Source organism: Oncorhynchus clarkii, unplaced genomic scaffold (assembly GCF_045791955.1).
Source record: "Oncorhynchus clarkii lewisi isolate Uvic-CL-2024 unplaced genomic scaffold, UVic_Ocla_1.0 unplaced_contig_13430_pilon_pilon, whole genome shotgun sequence".
Taxonomy (NCBI): Eukaryota; Metazoa; Chordata; class Actinopteri; order Salmoniformes; family Salmonidae; genus Oncorhynchus; species Oncorhynchus clarkii.
Window position 1 is genome coordinate 26092 of NW_027258146.1, and position 18909 is coordinate 45000.

General features: G+C 45.5%; 1 protein-coding gene across 2 annotated transcripts in view; it reads left to right on the top strand.

Annotated features, from left to right (window-relative positions):
• Nucleotides 1–395: 395 nt before the first annotated feature.
• The window catches only part of LOC139395854 (cullin-associated NEDD8-dissociated protein 1), a 59886-nt gene continuing 41372 nt past the window's right edge, over nucleotides 396–18909 (top strand). The window contains exons 1-4 of one of the 2 annotated variants that reach the window (XM_071143164.1): nucleotides 396–716; nucleotides 9546–9689; nucleotides 16167–16321; nucleotides 18121–18244. In XM_071143164.1, coding sequence (XP_070999265.1) covers nucleotides 649–716; nucleotides 9546–9689; nucleotides 16167–16321; nucleotides 18121–18244 — 491 coding nt within the window. In that variant the 5' untranslated portion in view covers nucleotides 396–648. The remainder of the gene's footprint in view (nucleotides 717–9545; nucleotides 9690–16166; nucleotides 16322–18120; nucleotides 18245–18909) is intronic. The other variant, XM_071143163.1, reaches the window with a different exon arrangement.

The window sequence follows — 18909 nt, forward strand, 5'->3', positions numbered from 1 at the left end:
GACTTGTTTCTCCGCATGAGTTGAGCTAGCCATGACATCACTTACAAAGTGTGATCGAATATTTCTGTTGGATAAGCAGTTTTAGTCCATCTTCTCTGGTACTATCTTTGATTGATGTTTCTCAGACGACCACCACCGTTAAACGGTCATCACTAGTTACCACAGCCACAAAGTCATCATTATGGCTAAACCTCGACTGCTAAACTTATGCCTAACCTTAAACGAAGACCAAAAAAAAGCACATTTTTGTTTTCATATTAAAATGTTGTTTTTTACGATATAGCCAAGTTTTACTTTATGGCTGTGGTAACTAGTGACAACACAGACAAACTCACTAGTCTGGTCCTTCCCCACTATAACAAACTCTGAACTTTGACCCCCCCAGTAGCGAACTCATCTGGTTCTGCAGCTCCTCCTCTCTGCAGAGCAAAGTGAGATCTCCATTCAAACACTCCGCAGGATGAGACTAAATTCTCTGCTATTCCGCCGCTGATCATCACTTCGCTCCATCGAAAGGAAAGTGACAGTGGAAACTGAATCGATTTCAATCGTTTAAGAGAAGCAAATAGCTAAATAAAGTGGATAAGAATTTCCGCTCCGTGATACCGACTGGTGGTTGCTAGCAGGCTACTCCAACAGACTGCAAACATGGCGAGCGCCTCGTACCATATCTCTAATCTATTGGAAAAAATGACATCAAGCGACAAGGATTTCAGGTAAATACAATATTCTAACAATCTATGCATTTGAAATGACGCTGTGATTCTACACTTTGACTCAAACCGGTATATCGTCCCGTATGAAAACCCTGCAAGTTAGCTAGTTTAGGCCTCAAATCAATTCTGTCGTTTGGCTAGTCTGCTAACGTTCGCTAGCTAGCTAGCTAACAATATTAGCCACTCGCTATAAACACATTCTTGCGAGGAACCCAGATTAACATGTTGACATTATATTTCTAATTTGTCAGTTTTGCAAAGTGTATATATAGCTAGCTAGTTACATTTAACACTGTCATGTTGCTAGCTAGCTGGCTAACTCGCTCTGACAGTCGTTACTGTCAACGCTAACAAGCTAGGAAACTAGCTAACGTTTTGAGGTAGCAAAAGTTATCGAATTTGGCTAGCTAACTCAAGTAAGTGGACTACACTAGTTAGCTAGGTTGTTAACTAAGTAGTTAGCTAGAAAGGCATTGCACATATCCTAGCAGTCTACAGATGCCAAATGAATGATTGCTTAGCTAACGTTAGCTAACTACAGTACATCCCATAACATAATTCAGCCTGCATGTTTGTTGTTGGCTGACCGGGGAGTCAAAATGTAGTTCATTTAGTTAGCTTTGAAGCATACCACTACCTCACTGTCAGGTGTTTTATATTAACCATACCAAACACACAATCATAAACAACGTGATTGACTTCCAACCCAAACCGTGAATTTAGTCTGCAGCCATATCAACTCCTCATTAGAGAAAGTTGTTTTTTCCAGAAAATATGATGATGTAAGCCAGCATTCTGCTCTTCACAATTCTGTTACAGTTGTCATGAATTTACATGTATAACTAACTACAGAGTGGTAATCTACCACCTAATAAATGTTGCAGTTTTTTTCCACTATCATCTTAGATGTGTGCACCTGTGGGTGTCCAGTGCTGCGTTCCTGTAGTCTTGTTCTGGTGTTTTCCAGTGTTTCTCACACCTGTAGAGAGAGAGAGGTAGACACAAATTAATTTGTCACTGACATTTGCTCTGAAATGTCAGATGTTACAACTATAAAACATATGGAATGTAACCAGTCCCCTGACATACTGAGTGTGCCTCAATAATATGTAATATCTGTCCTGTCCGTCTCTGAAACGGTTTACCATAACCATGCATTAACCCCACCCCCAGGCTCAATTAGAGTGAGCTAGAGTGAACCGTCTGGTTGGATGAGATTTCCTATGTACGTGTGGGAACTCCTAGCATCTCTTCTTATCAATTTACGCTGCTTCCCAGATTCTCAGTCTTGCCAATAACTCTACAGATCCCAGACTATTTCAGGTTCATAACAATGACTGACGGTGGCTTGTGTTCTGTGGTACCTGGGGTGGAACGGTGAGAAATGGTACAGGACTATTGTACAGCGAGCCTGTTCCACTGTGTGCCCCCATTGCCTTGTAGTTTTGAGGGATTGCCTATGCAGCTGCCAAAAGCACGACTTGACACCAGCACTGGATTATCCATCATGGTTGAGTAATATTTTACATCCACCTCTAGATTCTAAACTCTGAAGTGAGTCAGTCAAGAAGTAGCTGTTGAGAGTTTAGGCCTAACCTCTGAGTCTGGAGATGGGGGTTGAGTCTGGAGATGGGGGTTGAGTCTGGAGATGGGGGTTGAGTCTGGAGATGGGGGTTGAGTCTGGAGATGGGGGGGTTGAGTCTGGAGATGGGGGGGTTGAGTCTGGAGATGGGGGGGTTGAGTCTGGAGATGGGGGGGTTGAGTCTGGAGATGGGGGGGTTGAGTCTGGAGATGGGGGGGTTGAGTCTGGAGATGGGGGGGTTGAGTCTGGAGATGGGGGGGTTGAGTCTGGAGATGGGGGGGTTGAGTCTGGAGATGGGGGGGTTGAGTCTGGAGATGGGGGGGTTGAGTCTGGAGATGGGGGGGTTGAGTCTGGAGATGGGGGGGTTGAGTCTGGAGATGGGGGGTTGAGTCTGGAGATGGGGGGTTGAGTCTGGAGATGGGGGGTTGAGTCTGGAGATGGGGGGTTGAGTCAGAGGTAGGCCTATTTGAGTTCTAACATAACATTATAGAGGGAGTAAAGAGGTGCTCCTTGCTTCTGCACATTTGCATGATGACATTATTAGCAGGGGAAATCAATGGCCTTTCACATTTGAGTGGGAGGTCTAATGTTATCCACTGTCATGTTTGTGTAGGTGTGAGTCTTGTTGTCCTCGTCTAATTTAGGGCCCTATAAAATGAGGGTGGTGGAGAACGAGGACAGAATCCAGACATTAAATGGGTTCATTTGCACAAGATTATCATAAAATATGAACAAAATGTATCGGTGATTTGTATTTTCCATCAGCTCGGAAATACCCCTGTCTGTGTGTACATGTATTGTCTACCACTAAGTGTAGCCGTTAGTGACGATGCTAATAATGACAACAGTCTTCTGGTAGATGGAAAGGCTTTCACAAACACCTTCTCAATTAAATGTTAACTACAAAGTAGCTTATCTGGCAAAATTATATACACTGCTCAAAAAAATAAAGGGAACACTAAAATAACACATCCTAGATCTGAATGAATGAAATATTCTTATTAAATACTTTTTTCTTTACATAGTTGAATGTGATGAAAACAAAATCACACAAAAATGATCAATGGAAATCAAATTTATCAACCCATGGAGGTCTGGATTTGGAGTCACTCAAAATTAAAGTGGAAAACCACACTACAGGCTGATCCAACTTTGATGTAATGTCCTTAAAACAAGTCAAAATGAGGCTCAGTAGTGTGTGTGGCCTCCACGTGCCTGTATGACCTCCCTACAATGCCTGGGCATGCTCCTGATGAGGTGGCGGATGGTCTCATGAGGGATCTCCTCCCAGACCTGGACTAAAGCATCCGCCAACTCCTGGACAGTCTGTGGCGCAACGTGGCGTTGGTAGATGGAGCGAGACATGATGTCCCAGATGTGCTCAATTGGATTCAGGTCTGGGGAACGGGCGGGACAGTCCATAGCATCAATGCCTTCCTCTTGCAGGAACTGCTGACACACTCCAGCCACATGGGCCAACCGCACCAGCATATGGTCTCACAAGGGGTCTGAGGATCTCATCCCGGTACCTAATGGCGGTCAGGCTACCTCTGGCGAGCACATGGAGGGCTGTGCGGCCCCCCAAAGAAATGCCACCCCACACCATGACTGACCCACTGCCAAACCGGTCATGCTGGAGGATGTTGCAGGCAGCAGAACGTTCTCCACGGCGTCTCCAGACTGTCACGTCTGTCACGTGCTCAATGTGAACCTGCTTTCATCTGTGAAGAGCACAGGGCGCCGGTGGCGAATTTGCCAATCTTGGTGTTCTCTGGCAAATGCCAAACGTCCTGCACGGTGTTGGGCTGTAAGCACAACCCCCACCTGTGGATGTCGGGCCCTCATACCACCCTAATGGAGTCTGTTTCTGACCGTTTGAGCAGACATATGCACATTTGTGGCCTGCTGGAGGTCATTTTGCAGGGCTCTGGCAGTGCTCCGCCTGCTCCTCCATGCACAAAGGCAGAGGTAGTGGTCCTGCTGCTGGATTGTTGCCCTCCTACGGCCTCCTCCACGTCTCCTGATGTACTGGCTTGTCTCCTGGTAGCGCCTCCATGCTCTGGACACTACGCTGACGGACACTACGCTGACAGACACAGCAAACCTTCTTGCCACAGCTCGCATTGATGTTCCATCCTGGATGAGCTGCACTACCTGAGCCACTTGTGTGGGTTGTAGACTCCGTCTCATGCTACCACTAGAGTGAAAGCAACGCCAGCATTCAAAAGTGACCAAAACATCACCCAGGAAGCATAGCAACTGAGAAGTGGTCTGTGGTCACCACCTGCAGAACCACTCCTTTATTGGGGGTGTCTTGCTAATTGCCTATAATTTCCACCTGTTGTCTATTCCATTTGCACAACAGCATGTGACATTTATTGTCAATCAGTGTTGCTTCCTAAGTGGACAGTTTGATTTCACAGAAGTGTGATTGACTTGGAGTTACATTGTGTTGTTTAAGTGTTACCTTTTATTTTTTTGAGCAGTGTATAATGATGATTTGCATAAATTATTAACAATCACGTGTACTACAGAAACACCGCTAACCAAACAAGTCTCTTGCTGGCGCCACAGAGTTAAAGGGTATCTACACCCCAAAATTAGCATTTCTTAGATTTTACCCATATCCGTGGTTTAACCATTGTTGTGGACTTAGAACATCACATTAAACAATTTGTACGTGTGATATTTGATAGGAAAACCTGGAAAACAACTAAACAGAGAAAATGGAATTTGGGGAAAAAATAAAATACTGTATGTTTTAAAGGTTCTATTGATGTTTATCTAGTGCGGTGGTGGTACCGTGGAAGTGAAGATTGATTTCCACTAAAGAAGATCACTGGTAGAAAGTGTTTTCCCACGCACCAGTTTAGAGAGAGAGGAGTGTGGGTGCTCCAGTCCATTACCTTATGCTGTGGGGCTATCTCTCAGTGAGTGTGGGTGCTCCAGCCCATTACCTCATGCCTTGGGGCTGCCGCTCAGTGAGTGTGGGCGCTCCCTTCCATTACCTCATGCCGTGGAGCTGCCTCTCAGTGAGTGTGGGTGCTCCAGTCCATTACCTCATGCTGTGGGGCTGCCACTCAGTGAGTGTTGGTGCTCCAGCCCATTACCTCATGCTGTGGAGCTGCCTCTCAGTGAGTGTGGATGCTCCAGCCCATTACCTCATGCTGTGGGGCTGCCTCTCAGTGAGTGTGTATGCTCCAGCCCATTACCTCATGCTGTGGGGCTGCCTCTCAGTGAGTGTGGATGCTCCAGCCCATTACCTCATGCTGTGGGGCTGCCTCTCAGTGAGTGTGGATGCTCCAGCCCATTACCTCATGCTGTGGGGCTGCCTCTCAGTGAGTGTGGATGCTCCAGCCCATTACCTCATGCTGTGGGGCTGCCTCTCAGTGAGTGTGGGTGCTCCAGCCCATTACCTCATGCCTTGGGGCTGCCGCTCAGTGAGTGTGGGCGCTCCCTTCCATTACCTCATGCCGTGGAGCTGCCTCTCAGTGAGTGTGGGTGCTCCAGTCCATTACCTCATGCTGTGGGGCTGCCTCTCAGTGAGTGTGTATGCTCCAGCCCATTACCTCATGCTGTGGGGCTGCCTCTCAGTGAGTGTGGATGCTCCAGCCCATTACCTCATGCTGTGGGGCTGCCTCTGAGTGAGTGTTGGTGCTCCAGCCCATTACCTCATGCCGTGTGGCTGCCGCTCAGTGAGTGTGGGTGCTCCAGTCCATTACCTCATGCTGTGGGGCTGCCTCTCAGTGAGTGCGGGTGCTCCCTTCCATACCTTATGCTGTGGGGCTGCCTCTCAGTGAGTGTGGTTGCTCCCTTCCATTACCTCATGCTGTGGGGCTGCCTCTCAGTGAGTGTGGGTGCTCCAGCCCATTACCTCATGCCGTGGGGTTGCCTCTCAGTGAGTGTGGGTGCTCCCTTCCATTATCTCATGCAGTGGGGCTGTCTCTCAGTGAGTGTGGGTGCTCCAGCCCATTACCTCATGCCGTGGGGCTGCCTCTCAGTGAGTGTGGGTGCTCCAGTCCATTACCTCATGCTGTGGGGCTGCCACTCAGTGAGTGTGGGCCATGGACCTGATGCATTATTCATTGTCTTTCCTCTCTTCCTTCTCGCTGTCCCTCTTGTTTAAAAAGCTTCTTGCGTTCCGATGAGGGGGGGGACACGTCAGAGATGATCAACGAGCCTAGTGTTGAGAAGCATAGTATTTAGGAAAAGGTCTTTGTTGAATCACACCAGGAGTTCTGTGATGTGTTAAGATGGAGACAAGATGTTGTCTTAAAGCTGATCGTGTGTGATGTATTAAATTGGATATGATAAGTTAACCCCCCCCCAAGAGATCAGAGCTGGTCTGTCTGGTATCTTCCAATGCTTTAGGCTTCAAGCGTTCCTCTCCTCGGAGATATTAGCTTGATCTTTGCACTAGTGTTGATTTGCTTTGGTTTCTAATGTCAGAGCACTTGACTTGTTAACTTCTCTCAGCTCAGTGGTGTTAAAACCCTTCGGAGGGTTTCCTTCTCTCAGCTCAGTGGTGTTAAAACCCTTCGGAGGGTTTCCTTCTCTTAGCTCAGTGGTGTTAAAACCCTTTGGAAGGTTTCCTTCTCTCAGCTCAGTGGTGTTAAAACCCTTCGGAGGGTTTCCTTCTCTTAGCTCAGTGGTGTTAAAACCCTTTGGAAGGTTTCCTTCTCTCAGCTCAGTGGTGTTAAAACCCTTTGGAAGGTTTCCTTCTCAGCTCAGTGGTGTTAAAACCCTTTGGAAGGTTTCCTTCTCTCAGCTCAGTGGTGTTAAAACCCTTTGGAGGGTTTCCTTCTCTTAGCTCAGTGGTGTTAACCCTCGGAGGGTTTGACCGGTGGGGCTTTCCTTGGCTCATTGTGCTCTTGTGACTCCTTGTCTGTGTTTCCTGCGACACGTTGGTGCGGCTGACATCCGGGTTAAGCAGGCGGTGTGATAAATAGGTAGGTGGCGTAGGTGGGTCATGTTTTTGGAGGACACATGACTTTGCCTCTCCTGAGCCCTTTGAGTAGTTGCATAGATGAGCCAAGGGACGTTGTTCAGAGGATAATGTGGGGTGGGGGGTGCTCGTGGCCATACCACCCTGAACACGCATGTTCAGGGTCGGGCCTGATTAGCACTGGGAAGGGAGAGCACCTGGGAGAATAACAGGTGCTGTAAGCTATATAAAATAACAACATAGAAATAATGTTCCCTAATGCTGGAAGGGGGGGGCTCTGCTCTAGAAGATTATTTAGTTGGATGTCTTATGAACGTATGACATCATTACCCTGTTAGTCTAACTGGGTCTTCTTTCTCCCTGTTTGTACCTGTAGATTCATGGACTAGTTTTTCAACCACTCCACAAATTTCTTGTTAACACAATATAGTTTTGGCAAGTCGGTTAGGACATCTACTTTGTGCATGACGCAAGTAATTTTTCCAACAGTTGTTTACAGACAGATTATTTCACTTATAATTCACTGGTTCACAATTCCAGTGGGTCAGAAGTTTACATACATTAAGTTGACTGTGCCTTAAAAAAGAAAATGTCATGGCTTTAGATGCTTCTGGTAGGCTAAGTGACATCATTTGAGTCAATTGGAGGTGTACCTATGGATGTATTTCAAGGCCTACCTTCAAACTCAATGCCTCTTTGCTTGGCATCATGTGAAAAAATCTGCCAAGACCTCAGAAAACAAATTGTAGACCTCCAAGTCTGGTTCATCCTTGGGAGAAATTTCCAATCGCCTGAAGGTACCACGTTCATCTGTACAAACGATAGTACGCAGGTATAAACACCATGGGACCACGCAGCCGTCATACTGCTCAGGAAGGAGACGCGTTCTGTCTCCTAGAGATGAACGTACTTTGTGCGAAAAGTGCAAATCAATCCCAGAGCAACAGCAAAGGACCTTGTGAAGATGCTGGAGGAAACCGGTACAAAAGTATTTATATCCACAGTAAAACGAGTCCTATATTGACATAACCTGAAAGGCCGCTCAGCAAGGAAGAAGCCACTGCTCCAAAACTGCCATAAAAAAGCCAGACTACGGTTTGCAACTGCACATGGGGACGAAGATCATACTTTTTGGAAAAATGTCCTCTGGTCTGATGAAACAAAAATAAAACTGTTTGGCCATAATGACCATCGTTATGTTTGGAGGAAAAGGGGGAAGCTTGCAAGCTGAACAACACCATCCCAACCGTGAAGCACGGGGGTGGCAGCATGATGTTGTGGGGGTGCTTTGCTGCAGGAGAAACTGGTGCACTTCACAAAATAGATGGCATCATGAGGAAAGGAAAATGATGTGGCTATATTGAAGCAACTTCTCAAGACACCAGTCAAGCTTGCTGGTTATAGCTGAAGTTATAGCTTGGTTGCAAATGGGTCTTCCAAATGGACAATGACCCCAAGCATACTTCCAAGTTGTGGCAAAATGGCATTAAGGACAACAAAGTCAAGGTATTGGCGTGGCCATCACAAAGCCCTGACCTCAATCCTATATGTGTGGGCAGAACTGAAAAAGTGTGTGCGAGCAAGGAAGGAGGCCATCAAACCTGACTCTACAAGCTAGGGAGTTTTTCCTAGCCACCGTGCTTCTACACCTGCATTGCTTGCTGTTTGGGGTTTTAGGCTGGGTTTCTGTACAGCACTTTGAGATATCAGCTGATGTACGAAGGGCTATATAAATAAATTTGATTTGATTTGACAAGCCTGACTCAGTTACACCAGCTCTGTCAGGAGGAATGGGCCAAAATTCACCCAACGTATTGTGGGAAGCTTGTGGAAGGCTACCCAAAATGTTTAACCCAAGTTAAACAATTCTAAGGCATTGCTAACAATTACTAATTGAGTGTATGTAAACTTCTGACCCACTGGGAATGTGATGAAAGAAATAAAAGCTGAAATAAATAATTCTCTCAACTTTTATTCTGACATTTCACATTCCTAAAATCAAGTGGTGATCATATTTGACCTAAGACAGGGAATTTTTACTAGGATTACTAGGGTAGGGTAGCCTAGTGGTTAGAGTGTTGGACTAGTAACCGGAAGGTTGCAAGTTCAAATCCCCGAGCTGACAAGGTACAAATCTGTCATTCTGCCCTTGAACAGGCAGTTAACCCACTGTTCCTCGGCCGTCATTGAAAATAAGAATTTGTTCTTAACGGACTTGCCTAGTTAAATGAAGGTAAATAAATATAACATCATAACCCTGTTGGTCTAACTGGGTCTTCTTTCTCCCTGTGTGTTCCTGTAGATTCATGGCCACCAACGACCTGATGTCAGAGCTGCAGAAAGACTCCATCAAGCTGGACGATGACAGTGAACGCAAGGTGGTCAAGATGATCCTCAAGCTACTGGAAGACAAAAACGGAGAGGTTCAGAATCTGGCCGTCAAATGGTGAGAGATCTGTGTGTGTGTGTGTGTGTGTGTGAGGGTTTCCTTTAGGAAAATGTGGCACCGGACAACGTGGCCTGGGAAGCTATTATTTCAGACATTTACCTGACCCATTTACCTTTACCTGACCATTTACCTGCTGCATTGAGGTGTATAAATCCCCTTAGGGCATCCACCCAGTCCACCCATGGTGCTCTGAATGACAGAAATCACCTTTTTAGATGATGGTAATTCATCTTAACATGCATCTCGTGTTAGTCCAATAAAACGTAATTTAAAAAATATTTGTCAAAATGCAATTCGGGGGGGGCGAAAACACCGTTCTAAACAGCTCACACTGATAGCTGTTCCATATGTGACAGAACTGTACACCTCTGTTAGAAACTTAGAAAAAGGGGAGATCTAATGATGCAACAACTATCATGGGTTGTTAATATGAGAAATGGCATAGTGGTGGATCCAATAGAACAGGAGAGAAATGGCATAGTGGGGGATCCAATAGAACAGGAGAGAAATGGCATAGTGGGGGATCCAATAGAACAGGAGAGAAATGGCATAGTGGGGGATCCAATAGAACAGGAGAGAAATGGCATAGTGGGGGATCCAATAGAACAGGAGAGAAATGGCATAGTGGTGGATCCAATAGAACAGGAGAGAAATGGCATAGTGGGGGATCCAATAGAACAGGAGAGAAATGGCATAGTGGGGGATCCAATAGAACAGGAGAGAAATGGCATAGTGGGGGATCCAATAGAACAGGAGAGAAATGGCATAGTGGGGGATCCAATAGAACAGGTGAGAAATGGCATAGTGGGGGATCCAATAGAACAGGAGAGAAATGGCATAGTGGGGGATCCAATAGAACAGGAGAGAAATGGCATAGTGGGGGATCCAATAGAACAGGAGAGAAATGGCATAGTGGGGGATCCAATAGAACAGGAGAGAAATGGCATAGTGGGGGATCCAATAGAACAGGAGAGAAATGGCATAGTGGGGGATCCAATAGAACAGGAGAGAAATGGCATAGTGGGGGATCCAATAGAACAGGAGAGAAATGGCATAGTGGGGGATCCAATAGAACAGGAGAGAAATGGCATAGTGGGGGATCCAATAGAACAGGAGAGAAATGGCATAGTGGGGGATCCAATAGAACAGGAGAGAAATGGCATAGTGGGGGATCCAATAGAACAGGAGAGAAATGGCATAGTGGGGGATCCAATAGAACAGGAGAGAAATGGCATAGTGGGGGATCCAATAGAACAGGAGAGAAATGGCATAGTGGGGGATCCAATAGAACAGTAGAGAAATGGCATAGTGGTGGGTCCAATAGAACAGGAGAGAAATGGCATAGTGGTGGGTCCAATAGAACAGGAGAGAAATGACATAGTGGGGGATCCAATAGAACAGGAGAGAGATGACATAGTGGGGGATCCAATAGAACAGGAGAGAGATGACATAGTGGTGGGTCCAATAGAACAGGAGAGAAATGACATAGTGGTGGATCCAATAGAACAGGAGAGAAACGGCATAGTGGTGCATCAATTGGGAAATTAATGGAAATACATTTGCCAAAATGATATAATTGCTATGAATATAAACAATGTAAAAATACTTAACCAAAAAGCAGGACTTGGTTATAGAGGAATTGAGGATCATTGGTTTCTTTATTTTTTTTTTATGTTGCTGTGGATTGTTTCAGATCACTAGCTCGTAGGCCTATGCATATTTGGGGATCCCGCGAATCTGGGCAGCGCTTGTGTCAATGGACCTAGCTGATTATTGAGTTGCGACTGTCAGTGAAAAGCATTTTAAAAATATTTGTGAAAATAATGTCTTGAGTGTATTTTTATAGCGTAGAGACGAGAAGGTAAAGTCTCTGTCCAGAATGTCTCCGCTGCCTCCCCCGCCAAGTCTTGAGCATTCAGTGTTTCATAGTGTAAATTTTGTTGACCCTTCGATTTAAAAATAAATAAAAAATCAGATCCCCCATTTACGTCCTCATTAGTAAATGTACCGTTAATCCCCGTCATTTGGTTACATTAATGTCCGTTAACTTCTTATGGTATAGAGGAAGCTTGCGTCCCACTTGGGAAAAAAATAGTGTTTTCTATCCACATCTACTAATAATATGCATATCTTATGTTCCTGGCATGAGTAGCAGGAAGTTGAAATTGGGCACGCTATTTATCCAAAAGTGAAAATGCTGCCCCCTATACCTTAAAAGGTTAATGTATGTATTAATTAGTAATTTACCGTCGTCAGAGTTGAAACATAGAAGTTCACAACCTGCTACACTTGTGAGAAACAAGTTTTTTTTTTTTTTTTTTACTTCATAAACATCATTTATGAGATTGTACATCTAAAAAAAAAAATGTGTTTTGTGTTTGGAATGCTCCATGTGACCAATGAGTCTGTGTTTTCTGTCCTGGTAATGTTGAGGGAGCATATAGAAGAACCGGGCCTGCTGCGCCAAAATGTAGGAAAGTGTTTTTTTAACATCCATTGTGAATGATATATATTAAAGTCCTCACAGTAAGCAATTTGAAACATCTTTCCAACAGTCTCCCCCTCGATAATAATCACCAGTCCTCGGTGTGAAAGAGCGATGGAAGTTATAGGTCTACTGCTGCATTGGCCAATAGGCTGTGAGTTCCATGCGCTCCTTTCTTTAGCCACCAATGGACCACAGTGTATCAATGTGTCCATATGACAGAGAGGCTGGTTGATCTCGCATTAATTTACTTTTAAAATTTTTATCATTTTAATTCATATTGTTGTGATTTTGAGAAACAAACGTTATTTAAATTGTTTTTACCTGTTCCACAAATATGCGCATATGAAAATCATAACTGACATGCAGAATAGTGGGATAAATTGTATGCTTCCCCAAACTTGAAACTCAACGTGCTGCCTATGAAGTCTTCAAACACTGAACAAAAATGTAAACGCAACAATTTTACTGAGTTACAGTTCATATAAGGAAAACCAGTAAATTGAAATAAATTCATTAGGTCCTAATCTATGGATTTCACATGACTAGACAGGGGTGCAGCAATGGGTGGGCCTGGGAGGGCATAGGACCAGCCACTGGGGAGCCAGGCCCAGCCACTGGGGAGCCAGGCCCAGCCACTGGGGAGCCAGGCCCAGCCAATCAGAATTAGTTTTTTAACCCCACAAAAGGGTGTTTTTACAGACAGAAATACTCCTCAGTTTCATCAGCTGCCCGGGTGGCTGGTCTCAGACGATCCCGCAGGTGAAGAAGCCAGGTATGAAGGTCCTGGGCTGGTGTGGTTACACGTGGCCTGTAGTGGCGAGACCGGTTAGATGTACTGCCAAATTATCTTAAACAATGTTGGAGGAGGCTTATGGTAGAGCAATGAACATTCAATTCTCTGGCAACAGCTCTGGTGGATATTCCTGCATTCAGCACGCCAATTGCACGCTCCCTCAACTAGAGACATCTGTGGCATTGTGTGGTGAAAAATTACACATTTTAGTGGCCTTTTGTTGTCCCCAGCACAAGGTGCACCTGTGTAATGATCTTGCTTTTTAATCAGCTTCTTGATAGGTCACACCTGTCAGGTGGCTGGATTGTCTTGGCAAAGGAGAAATGCTCACTAACAGATGTAAACTCTTTTGTTTACACTACAAAGCTTTTTTTTTTTAAAACTGAATTTCTGGGATTTTTAATTTCAGCTCATGAAACACTTGTTACATGTTGAGTTTATTTTTTTGTTCGGTGTAAAATAATTGCCTCCACCTTTCCATGGATTTAGACTAGGTTACTCTTTCCATGGATTTAGACTTTAGGTTACTCTTTCCATGGTTGGATTTAGCCTTGGTTACTCTTTCCATGGTTGGATTTAGACTTGGTTACTCTTTCCATGGTTGGATTTAGACTTTAGGTTACTCTTTCCATGGTTGGATTTAGACTTTAGGTTACTCTTTCCATGGTTGGATTTAGACTTTAGGTTACTCTTTCCATGGTTGGATTTAGACTTTAGGTTACTCTTTCCATGGTTGGATTTAGACTTTAGGTTACTCTTTCCATGGTTGGATTTAGACTTTAGGTTACTCTTTCCATGGTTGGATTTAGACTTTAGGTTACTCTTTCCATGGTTGGATTTAGACTTTAGGTTACTCTTTCCATGGTTGGATTTAGACTTTAGGTTACTCTTTCCATGGTTGGATTTAGCCTTTAGGTAACACTGAAGAAAGGAAAAACATGCCTCATAATATGAAATAAAATATTCCGGTTTCAAACAATGAAGTATGTTATCGAAATGCATACGGCCTAAAGCTCCCATTGTAAAGTGGTGGGAGACGCGCTGACAGCTTTTATTCCTGCACTTGAATGGTGAATAGGAGACACGCTTCAATTACCAGTTGAGAAATAAAAATAGTAGCTCTTCTTAATCGAGCACCAAAACTGTTTTGAACACAAACGAATAGCATTTTAAAATGAACGGGCGTATAGAAGCACATGTTTTACTCCGGCAGGAACACGCTGAGGAGCTGCAGGGGAAACACCACTCTGTAGGTTGTGTTGGATACATAAGATGACCAACCAAAATACACACAGGCCAATTTTAATTGCACAAAACTATGCAAATGAACCTATAGACCAATAAGCACGTCGGTCATTATTTTATTATTTAGTAATGGGATTGTTTTTTTCTCCTGGACACTTTGGACGGCAACAGTTTAAATGTTTTTTTTTATTAATTTTTTTTAGCTTTTCATGTTTTTCTACAACGAAAACCCTGGTGTCTCTGATTGAACTTAAGGCACCGCTATAGAGAGGTTCAAAACATGGCTGTCAAACACCGAGACTGAGAAAGGGGCTGAATCACCTGACTGACTGGCTTGGGCCCTGTGGGAGACTGTCTAGTCCCGAACCATCTGTCTGCCACTGTGTCTCTCTGCCACTGTCTGTCTGTCTGTTGCTATGTCTTTCTGTCTCTCTGATGCTATGTCTCTGCCTCTGTCGCTATGTCTTTCTGTCTTTGCCTCTGTCGCTATGTCTTTCTGTCTCTGCCTCTGTCGCTATGTCTTTCTGTCTCTGCCTCTGTCACTGTCTGTCTCTGTCGCTATGTCTTTCTGCCTCTTTCTCTCTGCTTCTGTCAGTCACTCTGCCTCTTTCTCTCTGCCTCCGTTTCTCTCTCTCATTCATATCGTTTCACAACACTGAGTATTGGACAGTGTTATTGAATAACTCTGTGTTTGCTTCAGTTTTGTCTTATTGCATATTTGACATTTTTTGTCTGTGGATATTTCATGTCAGAGCAGCATTGATTTTTATCTTCCTTGCCCCAGCTAGGGGGGACGTGTCTCGGTGCTTATGAGCCAGCGTCAGTGTGATCGTCTCGGCTCTCACGCTCAACCAACTCATTTAGAATTAGGCTTTTAAGGGATTATGTGATCAATAAGAAGATGAATTAAAAATCTCTCTCTAGGCTGTATTTCTCTCACATCTCCAATGTTTAATATAGGATACAGTCACACTGCAAGTTTGCCTGCTTTCGTATCGCTGCCATTTTGAAGTAGTAATCTACTCTGTTGTGTGTCGTGAACGCAGACTGTCACAAAGGCGTTGTGTCTCTTTGTGTTCTGGCTGCACCACTATGTAAGGAAACAAAGATATGATCATTTTAAGGCCTTTTTAGTATTTTTGTTGCTCTAGATTGCATTAAATTACACTTACAGGTGTTTAAAAAAAACACCCCGCAAAGATCTGTCGTTAGAGAGATGACGGTTCAGGCGACACTGACTGATGGATGGCCAGAACAAGTAGGTTCAACTGATGTACTGCTTTAATAAACAGGTCTCTTCCTCTCTCTGCTGCTGACGACAAGAGGCCCTAAAACTGTCTGTTTGAGCCGCTCTCGGCCTAACTGGTAACATGGTAGTGTGTTACTCAGTGTGTTTAATAAACAGGTCTCTTCCTCTCTCTACTGCTGACGACAAGAGGCCCTAAAACTGTCTGGTTGAGCCGCTCTCGGCCTAACTGGTAACATGGTAGTGTGTTACTCAGTGTGTTTAATAAACAGGTCTCTTCTTCTCTCTACTGCTGACGACAAGAGGCCCTAAATCTGTCTGGTTGAGCCGCTCTCGGCCTAACTGGTAACATGGTAGTGTGTTACTCAGTGTGTTTAATAAACAGGTCTCTTCTTCTCTCTACTGCTGACGACAAGAGGCCCTAAATCTGTCTGGTTGAGCCGCTCTCGGCCTGACTGGTAACATGGTAGTGTTGTTACTCAGTGTGTTTTGATCAAACGACAGCCCTGTTTAAACAAGGGACCCACTTCACATGGCTCAGAGTGGGGTCACAACGTGGTGTTATCATGACATTCGATTAACTCTGGACTAGCTTCTGTTGAAACAAGAGAACCAGTTACATTGTGTTCCAGCCTGGGCCCGTTGGTCAGTAAGGTGAAGGAGTACCAGGTAGTTTATATTGATATATATATTGTGTTCCAGCCTGGGCCCGTTGGTCAGTAAGGTGAAGGAGTACCAGGTGGAGACTATAGTGGACACACTGTGTACCAACATGCTGGCAGACAAGGAGCAGCTCCGAGACATCTCCAGCATCGGACTGAAGACGGTCATAGGAGAACTGCCCCCGGCGTCCAGCGGTAAGTACCACCCTGACCCCTGACCTCTGACCTCTGTACCCCGATCACTTTTCCACTAGACACGGGCCTTCACAAAGCTGATCTTGGATCAGATTTTCCTTCTTTTTTTAGTTCATGATGAGTAAGGTTTCGTGGACCAGAGGGCCCGATCCATGAACTTATGGACTATCCCCTCTAGTGATGGTGTTGTAGTGTGTTAGGTAATGATCTGATGGACTATCCCCTCTAGTGATGGTGTTATAGGTAAGGAACTGACGGACTCTCCCCTCTAGTGATGGTGTTATAGGTAATGAACTGACGGACTATCCCCTCTAGTGATGGTGTTGTAGTGTGTTAGGTAATGAACTGATGGACTATCCCCTCTAGTGATGGCGTTGTAGTGTGTTAGGTAATGAACTGACGGACTCTCCCCTCTAGTGATGGTGTTGTAGTGTGTTAGGTAATGATCTGACGGACTATCCCCTCTAGTGATGGTGTTGTAGTGTGTTAGGTAATGGACTGATGGACTATCCCCTCTAGTGATAGTGTTGTAGTGTGTTAGGTAATGATCTGATGGACTATCCCCTCTAGTGATGGTGTTGTAGTGTGTTAGGTAATGAACTGACGGACTCTCCCCTCTAGTGATGGTGTTGTAGTGTGTTAGGTAATGATCTGATGGACTATCCCCTCTAGTGATGGTGTTATAGGTAATGATCTGATGGACTATTCCCCTCTAGTGATGGTGTTATAGGTAATGAACTGACGGACCATCCCCTCTAGTGATGGTGTTGTAGTGTGTTAGGTAATGATCTGATGGACTCTCCCCTCTAGTGATGGTGTTATAGGTAATGAACTGATGGACTATCCCCTCTAGTGATGGTGTTATAGCTAATGAACTGACGGACCATCCCCTCTAGTGATGGTGTTGTAGTGTGTTAGGTAATGAACTGACGGACTCTCCCCTCTAGTGATGGTGTTGTAGTGTGTTAGGTAATGATCTGATGGACTATCCCCTCTAGTGATGGTGTTATAGGTAATGAACTGATGGACTATCCCCTCTAGTGATGGTGTTATAGGTAATGAACTGATGGACTATCCCCTCTAGTGATGGTGTTATAGGTAATAAACTGACGGACTATCCCCTCTAGTGATGGTGTTGTAGTGTGTTAGGTAATGAACTGATGGACTATCCCTAGTGATGGTGTTGTAGTGTGTTAGGTAATGATCTGATGGACTATCCCCTCTAGTGATGGTGTTATAGGTAATGAATGATCTGATGGACTATCCCCTCTAGTGATGGTTTTATAGGTAATGATCTGATGGACTATCCCCTCTAGTGACGGTGTTATAGGTAATGAACTGACGGACTCTCCCCTCTTGCTGGATGTCCTCCTTACATCCTGGTTAATCTCCAGCTGTGTTCAGGCCTTTCCCAGTCATGTGGAGGGAGACATGGAGAAGAGAGCATCTGTTAACAGCCTAGCTTCCCCATCACCTTCAGGCATCAGCCATCTTGGCTGACAGCAGTATGACTCATTTAGCTCACTCAGCCTCTTTCTGTCGCTCTCTGTCTTTCTCCTCTCCTCTCCAACCCCCTCCCCCTGTTTCTCTTCCTCTCTCTCCTCTCCAACCTCCTCCCCCTGTTTCTCTCCCTCCTCTCCAACCCCCCCCCCGCTGTTTCTCTCCCTCCTCTCCAACCTCCTCCCCCTGTTTCTCTCTCTCCTCTCCACCCCCTCTCTCTCCCTCTCTCCTCTACCCCTCCGTCTCACCTCTCCTCCACCCCTCCGTCTCTCCTCCACCTCTCCTCTCCTCCCCCCCAGGCTCGGCCCTGGCTGCCAGTGTGTGTAAAAAGATCACAGGCCGTCTGACCAGTGCCATCGCCAAGCAGGAGGATGTGTCAGTTCAGCTGGAGGCTCTGGACATCATGGCTGACATGCTCTGCAGGTTGGTGTGTGTTCTCCACTGTCTGACGATTGGGGTGTGTTCTCCACTGTCTGACTGTTGGTGTGTGTGTGTTCTCCACTGTCTGACTACTGGTGTGTGTGTGTTCTCCACTGTCTGACTGTTGGTGTGTGTGTGTTCTCCACTGTCTGACCTCTGACCTGAACCCAGGTTGGTGTGTGTTCTCCACTGTCTGACTGTGGGTGTGTGTGTTCTCCACTGTCTGACTGCTGGTGTGTGTGTTCTCCACTGTCTGACTGTTGGTCTGGACCCAGGCTGGTGTGTGTGTGTGTGTGTGTGTGTGTGTGTTCTCCACTCTCTGACCGCTGGTCTGGACCCAGGTGTGTGTGTGTGTTCTCCACTGTCTGACCGCTGGTCTGAACCCAGGTTGGTGTGTGTGTTCTCCACTGTCTGACCGCTGGTCTGGACCCAGGTGTGTGTGTGTGTTCTCCACTGTCTGACCGCTGGTCTGGACCCAGGTGTGTGTGTGTGTTCTCCACTGTCTGACCGCTGGTCTGGACCCAGGTGTGTGTGTGTTCTCCACTGTCTGACCGCTGGTCTGGACCCAGGTGTGTGTGTGTTCTCCACTGTCTGACCGCTGGTCTGGACCCAGGTGTGTGTGTGTGTTCTCCACTGTCTGACCGCTGGTCTGAACCCAGGTGTGTGTG